Source organism: Papilio machaon, chromosome 21, assembly GCF_912999745.1.
Source record: "Papilio machaon chromosome 21, ilPapMach1.1, whole genome shotgun sequence".
NCBI lineage: Eukaryota > Metazoa > Arthropoda > Insecta > Lepidoptera > Papilionidae > Papilio > Papilio machaon.
The window spans coordinates 5625440-5646146 of NC_060006.1; the positions used below are offsets into that span (position 1 = coordinate 5625440).

The 20707-nt window shown below is 31.8% G+C and overlaps 1 protein-coding gene across 2 annotated transcripts; it reads left to right on the forward strand.

The window, feature by feature from the left end:
- Positions 1 to 517: 517 nt before the first annotated feature.
- Positions 518 to 5704, forward strand: LOC106714498 (fructose-bisphosphate aldolase). Of its 2 annotated transcripts, none has more exons than XM_045683105.1 (9): positions 518 to 608; positions 1243 to 1355; positions 1477 to 1565; positions 2468 to 2642; positions 2957 to 3160; positions 3458 to 3573; positions 3941 to 4040; positions 4789 to 4988; positions 5593 to 5704. In XM_045683105.1, the coding sequence occupies exons 2-9, from the start codon at positions 1244 to 1246 to the stop codon at positions 5686 to 5688; spliced, it is 1092 nt and encodes a 363-aa protein (XP_045539061.1). In that variant the 5' UTR covers positions 518 to 608; position 1243; the 3' UTR covers positions 5689 to 5704. The 2 variants fall into 2 exon arrangements, with proteins under 2 accessions (XP_045539061.1, XP_045539060.1); XM_045683104.1 differs by having other exon boundaries at positions 520 to 613.
- The last annotated feature ends 15003 nt before the right edge of the window (positions 5705 to 20707 follow it).

A 20707-nucleotide genomic window follows, 5' to 3' on the forward strand; every position in this document is an offset into this window, starting at 1 on the left:
AAATAAAGATACTATTATGTTTAAAAGGGCATTTTGGTTTCATAAACCCGTGATATGACAGTTAAATAAGTCATCTTTTAGACACAGCCAACACAGACTCCGCTAAAGTAGTGGAGTGTAATAATATTTCTATGCTGTCTATAATTTTTAATTGAGCATATAGTGGTTTCAATTGTCTAAATAAGCCAAACGCCGACAATTGCTATCACTTAAGTAATTCATATTTTATTGATCCATCAATGTTCAACACTCTGAGTTGTTTATTGAAAAATAAGCTTTCATTCGTATTATTACTACGATAGCCAGCTAATAATTATCATCTTCTTTATTCTTAGGAACTCAGGCGGATCTTCTAAATACAAAAATATGCCTACACTTTCTCTTAAAAAATTTAATCTCATCTGTTTCGAGTGAATTTTACTCAACTTTAATTGAATATAAATTACAACATCCTGTATATTGTAAAAATAATTATCTCATTGAATATTTGTTATCAAGTTTGTGTTTTATAATGGTCATATTATATAATCAGTTACGTGTTTAGTGAATTGCGGAGCAGTCGTGATTAGTAGAGCAATTGTAAATTTTGGGCAACAATAAACTAAAAAGTAAGGTAAGTTTCCTTTTTATAGCCGAACGAATGATATCTTACTAATATTATAAACTAGCTATCGTCCGCGACTTCGTCAGCGCGGATAAAAAAAAACTTAACAAGTAGTCTTTGTATTCTTTCAGATCGTGTTCTCCATCTAAGCCAAATATCATCGAAATCCGTTGGGCCGTTTTGGAGATACCTTGAAGCAAACATCCATCCATCTGAACATTCGCATTAATTATATTAATAAGATGTGAATGTTTGGATTGATGGATGGATGTTTGTTTGAAGGTATCTCGGGAATAACTGAACAGATCTTAATGAAATTTGGTACAGATGCAGAACACGGTCTGGAAGAATATAAAGACTACTTATTAAGTGTTTCTTTATTCCGCGCGAACGGAGTCGCGGGAGACAGCTAGTATGTATATATGGAAAAAAACAACCAACATTGTGCCTTTTAAGCGACAAAAATTTGCTTACATTATCGGAGAATAAGCCATGATTGGTTTATTACTTTAAAATATACATTATTTAGGTTCTTTCCAAACTTGTAAACTTTACTTAGATTAGGCTTAAGCTAAAAAAGGAGTCATTTCACACTAATAATACTTATGTAGCTGACATTTAGTTCTGAATGTTTACAGAATGTCTGGATATTTCTCATACCCGGATGCAAGTCTCCAAGAGGAGCTAAAGAAGACAGCAGAAGCAATAGTCGTTCCTGGTAAAGGTATCCTGGCTGTAGACGAATCTAACGGTAAGTTTTTTTTTAAACACATTACGAGTTTCACATTAAGTCGAAAATTACCCCAAGTCTTAAATTTATTTAACACATATATATATGTATTGTAACCATTTCAAATAAAGCTTTTTTTCAGAGGGAATCGGAAAACTCTTGGCGTCTGTGGGTTTAGAAAATACGGAAAATAACCGCAGAAGGTATAGGCAGCTTCTTTTCACTACTGATGTACGTATAACCTAGTTATAAACATAAATTTTGAATTTCGAAACATCAATAAAAATGTAATTATCCTTATCATTAACTTTGAAGACAAAAGAGATGAAAATATGATATACATCTATTTCAGTTGTGGAAACTCATGATAAAATACAAAATAAACATAACAACGGCAAAATATCTACAGATCCTCTTTTGATGCGGATGTTGTGGACAAAAAATATTCTAGATGTTATTTAGACAATTTAATAACATACTAGCTTTATCCGCGACTCCGTCAAAAAATCCGAAAAATTATCCTATGTCCGTTTCCTGGTTCTAAGCTACCTGCCCACCAATTTTCAGTCAAATCGATTCAGCCGTTCTTGAGTTATAAATGGTGTAACTAACACGACTTTCTTTTATATATATAGATTAAAGACTAGGACCTCATAAGCTTTGTTTATGTCCCCTCTAAGAATTAATTTGAACCCTCGTTAAATAAGGATATATCTAGTATATTGCAGTCAGAAAATAAGAGATAACTTTCCTTAATATTAGACGCTGCGTCGGTAAAGATGATATACGATAATGCGTAAAATATGGGACGAGTAGAATATAGATAAGGGATATAACAATATTACTGTAGGTTTCCATTGTTGAAACAAGTTTAAAACATATTTGCATGTCTTTAGTTCCATTTGAGAAATATATAAAATACTAGCTTTTACCCGCGACTCCGTCCGCGCGGAATAAAAAAATGCACACATGATAAAAAAGTTCCTATGTCCGTCTCCTAGTTCTAAGCTACCTCCCCATCAATTTTCAGCTAAATGAGTTCGACCGATCTTGAGTTATGAATAGTGTAACTAACACGACTTTCTTATATATATATATATATATAGACAATAGTTTTTCTTTGCATATTTCAGATGTTATCAGAAAATATATCAGCAGTAATTTTATTCGATGAAACAGTTTACCAGAAAACCGACGATGGGACATCGTTTATTGATTTATTAAAAAAAAAGAACATCATACCTGGAATCAAAGTGGATAAAGATGTAGTGCCGCTTTATTTGTCTGAAGATGAAGTAACAACTCAAGGTATGTACCAGAAATACAAGTGTTCTGTTATCATTTTTTTCAGACTTCTAATGCTTATTGCATATTTAAATAAATAATGTGGATGTAAGAAAAACAAATATCTGAAATTTCAATTATCATTTTCATATAAGGAATAAAAGTTTTATATTTAATCTCACTGGCCTTATCTATTTATGAATATTTGCAATTAAAAATCTACAGGCGTTTTAATAATATTACCCAAAGAATGTCTTGTACTTGTCGCGAAGGTTAATAACTTTGGTAGATATTTAAATTAGCTAATTATAGCATATTCAGACGAATAACTTCTCCAGGTCTCGATGATCTTGCACAGCGTTGTGCTGTATACAAGAAGCAGGGATGTCGCTTCGCTAAATGGCGTTGTCCACTAAAAATTTCCGAACATACACCTTCAGTGCAGGCAATACAAGACACTGCGCAGATTCTCGCTCGCTATGCGTCAATCTGTCAGAGTCAGGGCCTAGTTCCTATTGTCGAACCTGATGTTCTTTTAGATGGTAAGTGAATGATAATTTTAATGTTATTTTTATTTTTTATTTTGCTTCCCATTAGTTTACAAAGGCACAACAGAGTTCCTGTGCTGTCCGTCGCTTTGTGGAACCAATAATAGTACTGAAAACTTTAAAAGATCCGTGTAATACTTACACAATAAATTTTATTTCTTAGCAAATATTTCTATTGGATATTTAGTTCAAAGGTCAATATTTTTTATCAGGCGCACTCTATTCCTCGTGACTAAATCGCAATCTTAGTAATTGTCTTTGTTTGTCAATAATTTAAATTTACTTTTAAAGGAGACCATGATATTGTGAGAACACAGAAGGTAACAGAAGTGGTACTAGCAGCGGTGTACAAATCATTGAACGACCATCACGTGTTTTTGGAGGGAACATTGATAAAACCGAATATGGTAATTATATTTGTAAATTGTTTATTTTTTTTTGTACAAAAGTAACCTTTAAAAATACTTAATATTTTACAAAAAAAAGCTTTCATACAATTTTTTTTAGTTTATACAAATATTAGACACATTCATAGGCATTCCCTACACAAGTGTCTCTTGACTACTTTTTGGGAAGCCCCGGCAACTTAATTGTAAAGATTTACTTGAAATAAATACATTTTTTTTTATTTTTATTTAATATTTGTTTCACTATGAGAATCTAGTTTTCCAAATTGGATCTATTGACTGTATGGATTCGATCGGCCCAATGACAACCACCCACTTAATAATATACTATGGTTCTTAAATAATAATTTTATTTAAATAATTACAGGTAACTCCCGGACAAGCGTGCCCGAAGAGGAACACCCCAGAAGAGATAGCAACAGCCACCGTCACAGCTTTGCTTAGAGGAGTACCAGCAGCAGTTCCAGGTTAAGATTATTTGCAAACCGTATTGACTTAGGGTCCTTTAAGAAGCGAGCGATATCTCTTACTCAAAAGCCGGCAATGTATCTGCAGTTCTTTTGGTGTTGTGGATGTCCATGGGCGTCGTATGAGAGGACTGCTTGAGTCACTATTAAACTCGCGAGTGCTAGTGTTAAAATACAGGGTGGGACAAAAGGTATGCTCCGGTTTCGGTGAGCAAGATGAATGGAAGTATTCGACTTAGAGAGCTTTGCTTGAATGTTTTTTTTTTGTATTTCCTAGATTAAAAACATGATTTAGTTATTGTCTAAGTTACGCTGCATTAACTTTTAAATTAATCAAATAGCATTCAAGTGTATTATGAATAAAAAACGATGCTTTTAGTAAATTGCAGTCTCTGCGGTACACATTTTACACTGATACATTAAAAATAACTGACTGACTGATCTGAACAATATCACGGTCTTTTGTACACTAGCTTATCCAGGTCCGATTGGACTTGCTTTTTTACTTTAAGCAATTTTATATTTAAAAAAAAATTCGTGGGTTTAACACCTCTATTATTAAGTGAAGAAGAAGAAGTAATTCAGCTATTATATTGTACAAAAAGATAAAAAAAATAATTGATGTGTTTTAGTCCCTAAAAATTTGTTTCGAAAGATTTCAAAGATCTTTATTTAAAAAAAAAAAAACAATGTTTCCCTACCATTACTCTATTGGCACTTATACTCATAGTAACTGTATATCTTCTAGGCATAGTATTCCTCTCCGGCGGTCAATCTGAAGAAGAAGCGACTGTCAATCTGAATGCCATAAATAATGTCCAGCTGAAGAAACCATGGGCGCTTACTTTTAGCTATGGACGAGCGTTGCAGGCTTCTGTATGGAAGACTTGGGCAGGAAAAGACGAGAATATTAAGAAAGCTCAGATAGAACTGCTAAAGAGAGCTAAAGTAAGAAAATTTATTAAAATCAAATTATGCAGGGAATACTGCCAAATTCAGTTAACAGATTTGCATTTCCCTTTGCGAATTGGGGCAGTGTCTAGTAAAACCTTTCCTTTTTATGTTAGCTGTAACCTGCGACTCCGTATCTCGGGATAAAAAAATGATTAGTAGCCTATGTTTTCTACCAGACTATGTTCTACATTAATGCCAAATTTTATCGAGATCCGTTGAGCCGTTCTGAAGATGCCTTCTAACAAACATCCTTCCATCTAGATTTCTCATCTATATATATAAAAGAAAGTCGTGTTAGTTACACTATTTATAACTCAAGAACGACTGAATCGATTTAACTGAAAATTGATGGGCAGTTAGCTTAGAACCAGGAAACGGACATAGGATAATTTTTACCCCGTTTTCTATTTTTTATTCCGCGCGGACGGAGTCGCGGGTAAAAGCTAGTTTATAATATTAGTAATATTAAGTGGCCAATATGGTTAAAAGGTTGCAGACACATTGCGATAGCATTCCCTTGTCAGAATTGGAAAAATGACTGCAATTGTGCCTTCGTCAACAAACTGTCATTGTTTTAATATCTTAATTACTTGTCCAGGCTAACGGATTGGCGTCTGTCGGCAAATATCAACCGGGCGACGTAACAACCGCTGCTGGTGACAGCTCCAATTACACCAAGAATCATAAATATTAAATAAACCTTGTGCTCTACAAAGAGATTGCAAGATTTCAGAATTTGTTTCATTTAAATATTTTAATGAGTCATCTGATAATTGTTACTTAAAATTATAATTATTTGGATCACTGGACTATCTACCAAATAAATAAAATAAAAAAAAAACATTTTTTTTCTCATCAGATTAAATACGTAGTGCCAGTTCTGAACCCATTTGGATGAATAATTAAGTTCCAGTAATATTCATATGAATACAATGACCTGAATGACTAAACTAGATTTTAGTCATTCAGGTCATACGAAATCCGTAGCTGTAAGAAAAAAAATGTGTCATTCGGTTGTTACGATTAATTCGTGGGACTCAGGGATTTTCAAAGAGAGCGAAAGAGATGGCAATATGTCTCAAAGTCACAAAGAAACTAATCTGCAAACATATAATTCTAACGAATGAGTCAGATCAAAGGTACATATTTGAAATTCCTACTCGTACTCTTGAATCTCTATATATAAAAGAAAGTCGTGTTAGTTACACTATTTATAACTCAAGATCGGTCGAACTGATTTAGCTGAAAATTTATTGGGAGGTAGCTTAGAACTAGGAGACGGACATAGGAGTTTTTTTATGTGTGCATTTTTTTATTCCGCGCGGACGGAGTCGCGGGTAAAAGCTAGTCCTTTATACAATAGAATCTTATTGTTTTTTATGACAAAAGGAACGCCACGAGTTGCTTAGGAATTCACCAAAATAGCGGAATGACGTTTGCTCATAAACGTCTGCATTTGTATTGCGTTATCTACTTTAAATTTTTAGATGAGGGGATGACACAGAAAGAAGATTTTTCCACTTCTCAGAGGTGGGGATTAAAACTGGTATTGTTTGTGACCTTTATTTTTTATTCTACAAATCTTCATGTGCTGTTATTAAACGGTTGTAGCATGCCCATGTTTTATTTGGGTGAAATACAGGATTACAGGAAATAATGGAATTACATTTCCTGTTGACAGATTTATCTGAAATTGGTACATTTAATACGTTCAATATTACTAATATTATAGACGCGAATGTTTAGATGGATGGATGGATGTTTGTTTGAAGTTTGGTACGGATGTAGAATATAGTCTGGAAGAACACATAGGCTACTTATTACGTCTTTTTTAATTCCGCGCGGACGGAGTCGCGGGCGACAGCTAATAATCAATAAAACAGTAAATTAAAAAAAACCAATCCATTTCTTATCATAGTTTTGCGCTATATTTAGTATAATCAGTTTCTAAAGTTCATAGTTCCGTACAAAGGCTTAATTAATCCCAATGAACTCGTGAATGCAAGGCATTGATAACATATTACACGGTAGAAAATTTTCCAGTTAAGCACACGGCCAAACTTGTGCTTTATACCTTGTTAAATTGATTAACTAGTAAAATATGACCGGTTTTTGAAATGCCCCAGATTTTATAACAGACGTGACTATTAATCGCTTAAAAGATTAAAAAAAAACAGACTTAATGATTTGTATTAAAAATAAATCAGCAAAACCTTCGTGGAGATTGTTTATGTAAGAGAAATAAAGATGACAAAAAAAAGGTGAAAATTCTGCCAAAATGCATATATTACAAGGAATCCAGAATCTATCTATATATATAAAAGAAAGTCGTGTTAGTTACACTATATATAACTCAAGAACGGATGAATCGGTTTGACTGAAAATTGGTGAGCAGCTACCTTAGAACCAGGAAAAGGACATAGGATAATTTTTCTCCATTTTCTATTTTTTATTCCGCGCGGACGGAGTCGCGGGTAAAAGCTAGTTAAATATAAATGAAATGAAAATAAAAGTGAAGATGGCACGGCTGTAATCGACACAATTGTTCAAGTGACATCATTAGGATTGTATCTGAAGTATAAGTAAGGTATGAACTTGAATAACAAAAGGTTTACATGTAATGTGTAAGTAGAGAGATGGCAGCACTTGGATCACGTGCGCTTTACTAGGCATTCTCACAAAGCTAGAGTCCGTGCGTGCTTCGCATCGAAAGCTCGAAAAAGGTATTAACCGTGTGTGGTACAAGTCATAAGATGTAAAGACCATAATAATCTTCCTCCATATGTGTACAGATCTAATTATTTGTTTGAAGTCTTCAAGCGACGATAGTACGACAGATTGCTAATGTTCTCTTAATTTATATTTTTTTTTATAACCAAGTATAATATAATAAGTAACCACAAAGAAACTTAGTGTAGAAAAAGAGCAAATAGAAAAAGTAATAATACGAAGTGTTTAACTCTAACTCTATCAGATACAAAGACAACCCTTCTTTTCTTTTGAATTTGTATTAAAAAATATCAAATTTAATAATAAAATTTCAACTTATAACTTGCACTGTAAGATAATCCAGACCAAGCGCGATCAAGTAAAAGATGAGTAAATCTACCTGAATTATTTTTTCTACTTTTACGATGCAAAAATATTTTCTATAAGTAAAATTTAGTAATCGTAATAATGTTAATGTTATAAGCAATAAGTTTAGTAATAGCACAATTGCTATTATTATTGTTTGGGATAAAAAAGTTAAATCAAAGCTTTTGAATATAAACAAGTACATGGCGTCTGTTCAGATTGTAATAAATGTTGTAACTCCGGAAAATAAAATTACAACTACGATAACTAGGTGTAATTCTAAATTCAAATTCTTCTGATTTTTTTTAAGTACAGGCATAAAAACAATTTTTCAACTGAATAATCCAAATTAGCTATCTATTAAAATAAATGCATCCAAACCCTGTATGCAATAATTATTTCCTTATACAGTAACTTACAATGTTTTGCTAATTAAGGAAAGTTATGACAAAACCTGTTTGCGTCATTTGACTAATAAAGTATGGTCTGGGATTACAAAAGACTTACCTTAACCTCCGTCAGAGAAAAATAATACAAAATAAGTCTGGACCATACAAAGTTACATTACATTTATGAGTTTTTAATCAGCTAAGTCAAAATTTAGACATTTAACACGTTGAGTGCGAAAAATATTTAAGTTTTTTAAACATTACAAGGTCTAATTAACCTTGTACCTCCACAATGATAGTTTATTACCAGGTCTATAACGCCTGGTATCGCTGGAACGGAAAGAATAGGAAAATCACTACCACAGCTAATGTGTTTAGGACCACAATGAATATAAGGAATACACTATTGATATTATTTTATATCCAGAGATGTAGATGAACTATATAGAATCGATTAGATTGAACACATAAGCGATGTTAAAGAAAGCAATCGCTGCTGTTCAAAAAAACTTAATTTACCTAATACAAAAGTCTGTTTTGCTAACATGGGATTAATAGATGATAGCCATTACTTTGTTTGGGTTGGTGACAGGCAGGTGGCCAGCCTTAAAAAATTAAGCCAAAACTTTAAGGATTATAAAACCTTTTCCTACGTGAGTGGGAAAATGACAGGGAGATGATCAGCCATTCCTTTGTTTATAAGTTCCAACTGACCCTAGGGACAGCTACATGAACTAATAATGCAAGGCAATAGGTACGAAAACGTAAAAAACTTACACAATAAATTTGTTTATATTCCTAACTTCCCTATATTTTGTTGAATAAAGGAAAAGAACGAGTATGAATTACGCTGTGATTCAGAAGTTACGTCCGTCTTTATCAAATTGCGTAAGAGGTATGTAATAACAAATCTTTTACCGCAAATTCTTAGTATAAATTCCTAGCTTCACAAACCATTGACCATAACGTCGACTATATCAAAGTCGTCTGCACTATTGCTCTCTTAAACATACTATAGTTAAAATGGCTTCAGCTAGTTATTTACTTATTTTTGTAGTATTAATAGTCGGTTTTAAATGTAATGTAATTAAAATAGATAATTTATCAGACGATGTAAATATAGAAATTATTATCAAACATAAAACGAATTATGTCAAAGATGTTGGAAGAAGAGAAATAAAAGACGGAACTAATGAAGAGAAACCAAATGAAAAACGCGGCGAAAATATTGCAAGTTTTATTAATAACTTTGTAAATGAATTACCTGATAATTTATTTGAAGATGAAAGTAACAAAGATATTGAGAAATCTCATAGTGAAGAAAGAAACGACGGATTGCCTAGTTTAAAGCCAAGGAGTGGATTTGTGTCCGGAATATGCCCATACGGGTATAAACGAATTGGCTTATATTGCTGGCCATTGAATCAATAAAAAGATAAAAAATAGAAGAATAAAATGATAAACACAAAGACGATCGAATTCCGTATATCATCAACTCGCTGTCGTACTTTTATTTTTATTAGAGATTTTTTATATTGTTAAATATTACTCATATTTAATATTATGCTGTTTAAAATAATATCATATTAAAAAAATTGTTGACAATAAAGTCATTGTATTATTTTTATCCCTTATAAGATTTTAGACCCGTAGTCATAAAAGTTGAATCGATTTTAAATATTGAGGTTTAATTCAATTAATGTTTTTTTTTTCCAGAGTTATAGTTGGGTTAGGTGATATTTGTTTTTTTGTTAGTTAATCCTTAGTGTTGTAGTAAGGCATATTGGATTACCGTTTGCAAAATTGCCCATTTTAAATTATAGAATCTAAAAATTTTTTTTTAGTTTACCAAAGTTTAAGTCCTGTTTTATTTATTAGAGGGAAACATTGTAATAAATATTAAAGCCGTTTTAATTAAAACGTCGACCTTGGCGCTACGGGCGCTACGCTATCTTAATTTCCGATGAATAATGGCGTAGTCTGTGACGGAAATTAGACCGCATTTTGCTACGCTCTTGTTCTTATCTCGCTTATTGATCTAAATAATCGCCATGTAAGACTTTACCTATCAGTATTTATACTACTGAAACCTGATACAATAAATGATTTACACAAATAGATAGGTCAATGCTTGTATATTGCAGCTTTTTGGAACGAAGTTCCTTATCGCGCGTTGTGAAAGGGGGCTAGACGGAAAAAATTCTTACGAAAAGTTGTCACGACACTTTTTGCTATAGTATGTTAACGACTAATGAGCGCTACTTCACCATGGCAACGACGTGACAATATATAACGAAAATTCATAGAAATAAAATGTATTTCTTGTGAAGACTTAAGTTTTTTATCTATATATATAAAAGAAAGTCGTGTTAGTTACACTATTTATAACTCAAGAACGGCTGAATCGATTTGACTGAAAATTGGTGGGCAGGTAGCTTAGAACCAGGAAAAGGACATAGGATATTTTTTACCCCGTTTTCTATTTTTTATTCCGCGCGGACGGAGTCGCGGGTAAAAGCTAGTTCATAGAATAAACATTGGTTCCTTCACTAACTAATCGAAAGGAACTTCGTTCCATCCGGGTGTTCCTTGACACCTCTCAAGTATTTTTCTTCGTTCCGACTTAACGCGTCTGTTGATGTCTGATAATTAATCACATCTCTTATTATTATTTGTAATTCTAACCAATGCTGCTGTCAGCGACAAAATGGCGAAAATCAAAAAGGCACAAAATACCACGTCATATAGCCCGACTACAATATGACAGATAACATTTTACCGCTGAAATCATTGATGAATCAGTTGGTAATGGAACTGAGCTTGAATAATTTTAGTTAATGAATCATCGCATCAGTGAATATACGATTTCAATTACTAATAGTTAATTTATCCATTCTTAATTAGTAAATTATATATTTCGATGTATTTCTTTTTATTATTTCAACTAGCTTTTACCCGCGACTCCGTCCGCGCGGAATAAAAAATAGAAAACGGTGTAAAAAATATCCTATGTCCGTTTCCTGGTTCTAAGCTACCTGCCCACCAATTTTCAGTCAAATCGATTCAGCCGTTCTTGAGTTATAAATAGTGTAACTAACACGAAAGAAAACACAAAGAAAGTCTTCTTTTATATATATAGATGACAAAGGAACGGTCGCTTCGCCAATTCGGCGAATTTAGGTGGCCGCTTGCTTTTTTGCCTAAAATATATAAAAACGTATTTTGATGAAAGTTGACGTAGTTCAGAAATAATTTAAAGGCCACTTATTATTAATCATAGGAAAGTTGTTTTCTTTTTACATCCCACTTAAACATAGATACTATTCAGGTGACATGAATAAGAAGATGCCTGTCTATTTTCTGTTAATAAGAGAACACGGTAGAGGGCGTTCTCAGTACGACCCGGTATTAATTACGCTAATTAAGCGGGTACTCCACCAGAGTACAGGTTAGTGCTTTTGATACTTAGTTTGTAGCATTCAATAGGTTACGTTATGAATGGTACAAAAAATACGCATCTTTGATGTACGTCCTTATTTGTGGCATGCACTTCTTTACCTTAGGTTTTCACTGTTAAAAATCTAATATATAAAATTCTCGTGTCACAGTTTTCGTTCCCGTACTCCTCCGAAACGGCTTGACCGATTCTCATGAAATTTTGTGAGCATATTCAGTAGGTCTGAGAATCGGCCAACATCTATTTTTCTTTTTTTTTTAACTGCGCGCGGACGGTGTCGCCTAGTATTTGTATAAAAATATTATCCCCCACGATCTCTTTAAATATTTTTTTTATAAGGTGGTAAATAGACACCCGGCACTGGCTCGCATCACTTGAGTTAATTTTCTTTTTTTCAGAGATAATGATAAGGATGAATATATGTACAATGTATTCTAAGTACCAACAAAACCGGAAAAATATTACACATAACATTAACACAAACTCGTTTATATAAAACCAAAGTAACAACCACATTTACTGTCAGTTGGAAGTAGCATCGTACAGATTCACACGCATATTAATATTAAAATTATTATAAATATGGCGTCAATACTTGGAAAATATTTTAATCTAATATTATTTTTAATGTTATTAGTGCATATTAAATGTTATTTTATTAAAATGATTGATGAAAGTGATTTAAGTGATATTGAAATTAAGATTATTAGGATATTAAATGAAGAATTTAAACTAAATATAAACGAAGCTATACAATCAAAAGAACTAGAAGACACAGAGCACAGAAGACCAGATAAATCACTTGATGAGAAAAAATTCACTGAGATGATAGAAAAAAATCTAAATTTTTTTAGAAAACCAAACGAATTACCGGATTACTTTTTTGAAGAAGAAAATGATACAATTGTGCCTAAAAGTGAAGTGATACCAAGTTTAGATAGTCGTGCTACGTTTATTGTTGGTTCATGTCCTTCAGGATTTATTAGAAGAGGGTCAATTTGTTTGAATGAAACTATGGTATAATTGTAACCAATAAAGGACGTTGTATTTTTACATAATAAAATCACTTATGTATAATGTTTTTCTGTCAGAATTTGTTGATAATTATCATTAAAATGTATTATTATTAAAATATATTTATTTTTCTCTATGTTAATAATCTTCTCAGAATTATTATATACTAGTTGTCGCCCGAGACTCCGTCTGTGCGGAATTAAAAAAAACGTCATAAGTAGCCTATGTGTTCTTCCAGACGATGTTGTACATCTGAGTCAATTTTCATCAAGATCCGTTGAGCCGTTCCGGAGATACCTTCAAACAAACATCCATCCATCCTTCTAAACATTCGCATTTATATTCTTAGTAAGATTATGCCTAACCATAAAAAACTTAAGACAGCTTAATTGCACTTTAATTTAAACATATGTGGACCTTTTTATGGCACGTTGATATTAAACATTACTAGTTGCCACTTACCAATCTATGTTGTATGATTATTGAATTAGGATTATGCGTAGGTTTCCCAACTGTGATCTTGATAAAGAAATAAAAAAATATTTATACTGGAATTAGTTTAGTTCATACATATTTAAGGGTAAATACATACACTTTATATAATCACTATTCCAGTGCCATTTTGCTATTTACCTACAGATATTAGGTTATTGATATCCAAGATAAAATCGGATAAAATATTTTCGTACATTTCCTTTCAAGAGGCTTTTAAAATGTCTAATAAATATAATGGAACGATGATAAAGGTTAATGGACTGTCGAAAAATGAACAAATTTATTGTAAATTCAGATATTTTACTTAAAATATTATTATTAAAGTACGATATTAATATATAAAATTTTACAAAAGTATAAATAACTATAAAAAATAAAAAATACAAAAATAAGTAAAAGAATTATTACCACACATAAAACACACGCAAGGCACATATTTCATATAAAAATGTGGCAAAAGGAAAAAAGTAGTTGAAAAGCAATTAGTAGCATTGACTAAAAAAAACATTATCCTTATAATATAACTAGCCGTCGCCCGCGACTTCCTCCGCGTGGCTAATTTTACGCGCAATTTTTTAATTTTTTTCTGTCACAAGAACCTTCTTCTGACTAATAAACACAACAAAAAAAAGTGAAATCGGTCGAGCCGTACACGCGTGATGGCGTGACCAAGTGATATAGGGATTCATTTATATATATATAGATGATTACTTAAGTACTTATGCTCAATGAATAATCTAATTCGATGTTACAATAAAACAGATCTTTATATTCGTAATACTAGTTAGTTCAGACATTGTGAACCTTTACGTATCAATGAGCTATTTTTCTAAATAAATGTTTAATGTTGTCATAGACGTGGCGTCAAATAATTTTATATTTATTGTTATTGGGGATAATCCATAGTGGAGAGTTCATCTAATAACCGCTTTAAAATGATTTCGTTTTTCGAATTTTGTGAGCAGTGTCGTGGTAAAATTAATTTGTCGCGTGCCATTGGTTCGCGATCCCTGAGCTAGTTGAAATGCAAATATTATTTACAAAATAATTATAAAAAAATGTAATCTCCCCTTTTCTTTTATTAAATAATGTTTAATGTCGAAAAAAGCGACTTTTTCTATTTCAGATCGGCAAATATGACAGTGAAGGACAAATTGAGAACGATGACTTCGGAAACATTGGATTACTCTACTTACGTAGCGGTATATTACATTTATTGAAGGTCTTTTGTGCTGTATTTATAACACAGAATGTAAAATTTTTACTGAAAGTTAGATTTAATTTATTATGGTAGAGCTTTATTACGTCATCAAAAGAGTTAATCGTAATAAATTAAAAGATTTTAAATCATGATTAAGTGCCTACTCAATAAATTATGCAATATTTCAAGAATATTAAATTGCTCATATCAACGTAAAGGTAATGAAATTGAAGATAACATTTATAGAAATCTGCTTACGAATAACCTAACTTCTTATCATACAAGTTGTATTATTGTGTATTTCAATATGAAAATCTTGAATATCTTGATACGAAATATTGTTCACTGCTTTTTTAATATTCATCGAAAAAAAAGACAACCCCTTTGAAACATGTTTTTCGTTGTACAACATTTATCCGACGAATATCTAATAAACGTAAATATTTGATGGAATAATTCATGAGCCACTTCTATTTTGTGAACATATAAAGTAAGATTTGTTGAAATTTTTCTTTGTACATTTTCACAACGAGTCTGATAACATTTTTTTTATTATTTAACGCAGAGTTCAAGTTGCGTGACCTACTTGTATTAAAAAAAAAACTAAAAAAATTGAGAAAAATCATAAAACTCATTTTAATGTATAATAAACTAGCTTTTACCCGCGACTCCGTCCGCGCGGAATAAAAAATAGAAAACGGGGTAAAAATTATCCTATGTCCGTTTCCTGGTTCTAAGCTACCTGTCCACCAATTTTCAGTCAAATCGATTCAGCCGTTCTTGAGTTATAAATAGTGTAACTAACACGACTTTCTTTTATATATATATATAGATAGTGGATGGAACCTTTGGTTGAGAAAATTAGATTTAAATCTGGGTCATTGCTCTATTACCTTTCGTATAACAATGAAATATATTCAAAAAATTTGGCTCAAACAACCAAGAGTATCTAAAGTTAAATGTCTGGTCTTATAAAAGGATTTAAAATAATAAAAGTACATTATAACCAACAATTTGTATATTTAATATCAACAAAAAAATAAATAAATAAGTCTTTCTTCTCAATTAAAATTTATAGATATTATTTATTTATCCGCTGGTAAACAAATTGGTCCTCTTCTTATAAATCCTGAAGGACAAACACCTACTTGAATGCCACTCCGAGAATTGAACTTGGGGATGTATTCTGTTAACTGAGGTTCTTTGTCAATCAAATTGTCGGAAGTAGAATCTCTTGGTTCGTCTTCTGATTCATCTAAATTATCAGGTAATTCATTCTTAGATAATCCAAAATTATCATTACCAGATGCATTTGTTACTTCTTCGTGACTATCTTCTTTATTTTTGTGAGATTTTTTATTCATTTCATTTTTCATTTCTTCTATAATTTCTTCCAGCTTCGCTTCTGCTTTTAATTTATCTGCTTCATCAAGATCTTCTTTTAATTTCTCTTCTTTATCTTTTTTAACTTTTGAATGTTCTTTCTTATTATGTTTTAAAATTATCTTGACAACGATATCATTATTTGAATCCTCATCGTCTATTATTTTTATCACACGACATTCCAAACTCACAAGTAGCACAAAACAAAATGCGAATTTGAGATACATTCCCGCCATGACACGAAATATTAGTTTAGAAAAACAATTTTCGACTTCGTGTCTACACTGTCCTGATACTGGGACTGGTTTGAGGCAGTATGTACTATTACCACGTGTTTTATACCGTCGTTTCTACCTTAGGCTATAATTTTTACAAACCGTTTCCTTATGACGTAATTGTACGCAGGGGATTGAAACAGTCGCAACTGATTCAGTCTGACGCATCTTTTGCTTAATATTACTTAAAGAATATTGAATAATCTATAAAAAAATCATTAAATAATGATTCAGCGTTGAATATGTTGCACGATGTTAAATAATTTAATGAACCATCAATTATTTTACTTAGTTAACGGATTTATTTATAAGTTTAAAATATTCAACAAATATTTTTTTAGGGCAGGCATCCCGCAAGATGGACCAACGATCTGGTCAAGGTTGCTGGAGTATCCTGGATGCGGGCGGAAAGAAATAAATAAAACTGAATTCAAGTATCTGAAAAGGTTGCGATATAATTAATTATTATTAAACAAAAACGTTTGTTGACAAAATAAAAGGCTCTGGCACGCGCTGTCAGCGTCACCGTGTCGGGGATTTCCAACTTCTTATGCAGTAACCTGTTACGGGCAATACCCATAATAAATAACAGGTTTGATTTGATGTCTTCATAATTTCTGTCTTCCTAGCAACAGACATGTTAATGTTTATAAAAAAACCATAGAAAAACTACTGCTACATATTAAGGGGAAGGCTGAGAAATATATTTTATTCGGTGTGAGTTAAAGAAAAAGGTACATAGTACCTTTAGGACATAGGACATCTTTTGGACTGCTCCCGCGTGCGATAGTCCTTCCCATCAATGTCAAGTCAAAATCGGTCTAGCCGTTCTGGAGATTACAGATGGTCGCGGGTTACCGCTAGTTGGCTTACAAATTTTATAAAAATAAAGCACTGTTGGCTGAGAATGTTTGTGACAATCGTCATCGTATAATCATCGTCAATTTGGTCAAAATTAGTATGAAATTTGTGTACTTGACACCCGACAAATTTTAATACAAATTTATTCGATGACGATACGATGGTGAACGTCACAATTATTCGTGCCAGGCTCAATGATCATATTACCTGTGGGGCTTCCACAGCCGTTACTTTTTTAGGCAATTAGATATGTTATTTTTAAAATGTGTTTACAGTACGGTAAGAATTTTCTGCATGCAACCCCGAAAATCATAATTTGGACACGTTCTAAGAAATTGATGTCATTTTTGAATACTGCCTGCGGTTCAAACCTGTTTTGTAAATGTTATTAAATGTTTTTGGAACGAAGTTCCTTATCGCGCGTTGTGAAAGGGGGCTAGACGGAAAAAATTCTTACGAAAAGTTGTCACGACACTTTTTGCTATAGTAAGTATGTTAACGACGAATGAGCGCTACTTCACCATGGCAACGACGTGACAATATATAACGAAAATTCATAGAAATAAAATGTACTTCTTGTGAAGACTTAAGTTTTTTATTCATAGAATAAACCTTGGTTCCTTCACTAATTAATTGAAAGGAACTTCGTTCCATCCGGGTGTCCCTTGATACCTCTCAAGTTTTTTTTTTGTATACGTAATTTTGATAAGTAACTAAATATAGGTAAGGTAAAGTAATTATAACAATCACTTTATTTCCAAAGTTAATTTTATTGCTTTAATAAATATTGCATCACAAATAATCCTATTTTGAAGACGTTATAATCTTCTGACAGCGAAAATTAGTGACTATTACCGGTGGCCAAAATCCAATTTGGGTTGGTGTTGATGTCCACTCTAGTTAGTAAATAAATGTTCACTCTAGTTTACTAACTAAAGTTAGCTTCAACTAGCAGCTATTATACAAATTGGTCCATGTCGTGCAAGACCAGTTGGACATAAACCAACTTTGATTCCAATTGAACGATTCACTCGTTTAATATGTGCATCATTTACTTTCGGCATTACTTCAAATGCTGTTATTATTGTTGATTTTTCTGCTTCAAAGTTTCCTTTATCAATTTCTAGTTCATTAAAATTAGATCCATTTGGTAACCTAATATCATTGTCTATTATTTGATAATTTATTTCAAGTTTCAATCTTATATTGTTACGATGTATTGTTTCTTTGTTTTCTTCTTTGAGGTTATTTAATTCTGATGTTAAATATTTTGCATCTGTATTTTTAGCTACACGACACTCCACACTAACTAAGATTATTAAACAAAATGTTATTTCAAAATAATTCTTTTCTGTTAACACCATTTATTAAATAAAAAATATCGTTAACTATAAATTCTTTAGTGTCTACACCACGAACGATATTTAACTGAAGTTAAATTATCACTGCATGTTTTATATTCAAATTGTTATCAGTTATTCGTTTTAATTAACTGAGTGGATTCCCTAATGATAGTAAATAATCAGGATTGATGTCAAGCGCCACCAATGACGTCTTTTGACGAAGCTCTCATTGAAGTAGAGTGGAAACGAAATACATAACAGATGTCAGTAACCTAGAAGTTACTAGAAATAGTCTATGGATGTCGTAATTAAAGAATTAAGGATTCTTTCAAGCATATCGATTTGAAGGTAAGACTAGGAGGGGATATATGGGTAGAATTACCGGCACTTTTAAGTCCGGTATAAGTTACAATTTCTTCCTTTTCGCTTGATTCGAATAAAAAACGTTGAGACAAACAGTTAAATAATAACAGTAATCAATTTTTAATAAAAGGAGGTTAACAGAAGACAATAATGGTCAATAAAAGACTTATTTTTTTTGGGGATACTTTTTCAATGTCATTTGTTTGATACTTTACGTTTACAATTTGTTGTCTTAGAAATTAGAATGACTTAAATATAAATGTAATAAAGTTTAAATAAGCACAATTTTTTAAATTCGAGTAATGTTCAAATAACTTGGGGTTCGCAAAAAAATCTGGTGATGGGTTCTTCCAGATTAGTATCATGAAATTATTTAATTCGTTGATTCATTTTCACAGTACAGCTAAATTAAAGTAGAATTAAATATTAACTTAGATCAGACTTTTTAAATTTTTATTCTATACATAGATAGTAATACGTCTCAGCTTTGCTTAGATGTATTAGAAGATTAACCGTGGGTTTCCGAGGCCAAAATTTCTGTATAAAAACATATCGTCATCCCTGTTTTAGGGTTCCCTAAATCCCTGGTTTAGCGAGTTTAAACCGCTCAAAAGTTTTTTTTAATTCAACTTTAATTTGCAAATCATTTATAATTATAATATCAGTATTAAAGGTTAAAAACTTTGGAATTACGTTAATGTTATGACGTACAAGTGCAAGCAGTAAAGGAAAACCTATCATGTTGTTTGTAAATATTTTTTATTACTATCTGAACGCTGTACAGGTTTTATACTATATATACATACAAAAGAACGTGTGTCTATATGTTTTTCTGGTCAAGCTTTTACATGAAGACCAGTTACGCACCGATCTCTATAAATGGATAAGCTATTTCTTGAAAATGACAGTTTTTGCTTCGCTCCGATTTAAACGCGTCTGTTGATGTTCCCAACACCGCTACAAACCGCTACCATCAGCACAAAAATGGCGAAAATGAAATAGGCATAAAATACTACGCCTTATAGCCAGTCCATTAACAGAGGTCAGTTCAGTAATGACATAGATTCAAAGCATCAGTGTTCACAGAAACGAATAATATATGTTCAAAATTATTGTAGGAAGTTAAAAAGGTAAAAGATACATTTTCTAACAATTAATATGAAAATACTACATTTTTTAACCTACTTTTTCTTCCTGAAAATATTTTTTTTTTACCACAGTTAAGTTATTAATTTAACTAATATTATAAATGCGAATGTTTAGATGCATGAATGAATTGATGGATGTTTCTTTGAGGGTATCTTCGGAACGGTTCAATGGATCTTGATAAAATTTGATACAGTTGTAGAACTTAGTCTGGAAAAATACATAGACTATTAATGAAGCTTTTTTTTTTTTTAATTCGGCGTGGACGGAGTTGCGGGCGACAACTAGTATAGATATGTTTTTGTCCATTATTGACAATTTTTTTTTAATGAAACTAAATCTAACTATTAGAAATCAATTTAAAATTAATTACCTTGGAAGTGAAGTCGCAGATATTAACTAGATTATACTTACCTTGGATTTCTGATACCAAAATTTTAAAACATATTGTTACCTCTGTTTTTTCAAAGATAATGACAGGGATGACGATATGTTTCGTACAGAGATTTTGGTCTCGGAAACCAACGGTTAATCATTAACGTCAAAAGTTGTACGTATAGTTATATTAAGAAATTGATAATGTTTGGAAAATTTGTTATTTATCTGTTGCATTCCCAAGTCTTTTCCAAGGACTTTTTATTTAAGACAGAATATAAAATTCTCGAAAGTTATATAAATATTTTATAAATGCAATACCAAAGACAAAATAAC

What these genes read in the sequence shown, in the direction of transcription:
- LOC106714498 (XM_045683105.1), top strand. Translation starts at nt 1,244, where the DNA reads ATGTCTGGATATTTCTCATACCCGGATGCAAGTCTCCAAGAGGAGCTA. An exon ending in AGATGAAGTAACAACTCAAG is followed by an intron (nt 2,643 to 2,956) that starts GTATGTACCAGA and finishes TAACTTCTCCAG; the next exon opens with GTCTCGATGATCTTGCACAG. An exon ending in AGTACCAGCAGCAGTTCCAG is followed by an intron (nt 4,041 to 4,788) that starts GTTAAGATTATT and finishes TATATCTTCTAG; the next exon opens with GCATAGTATTCCTCTCCGGC.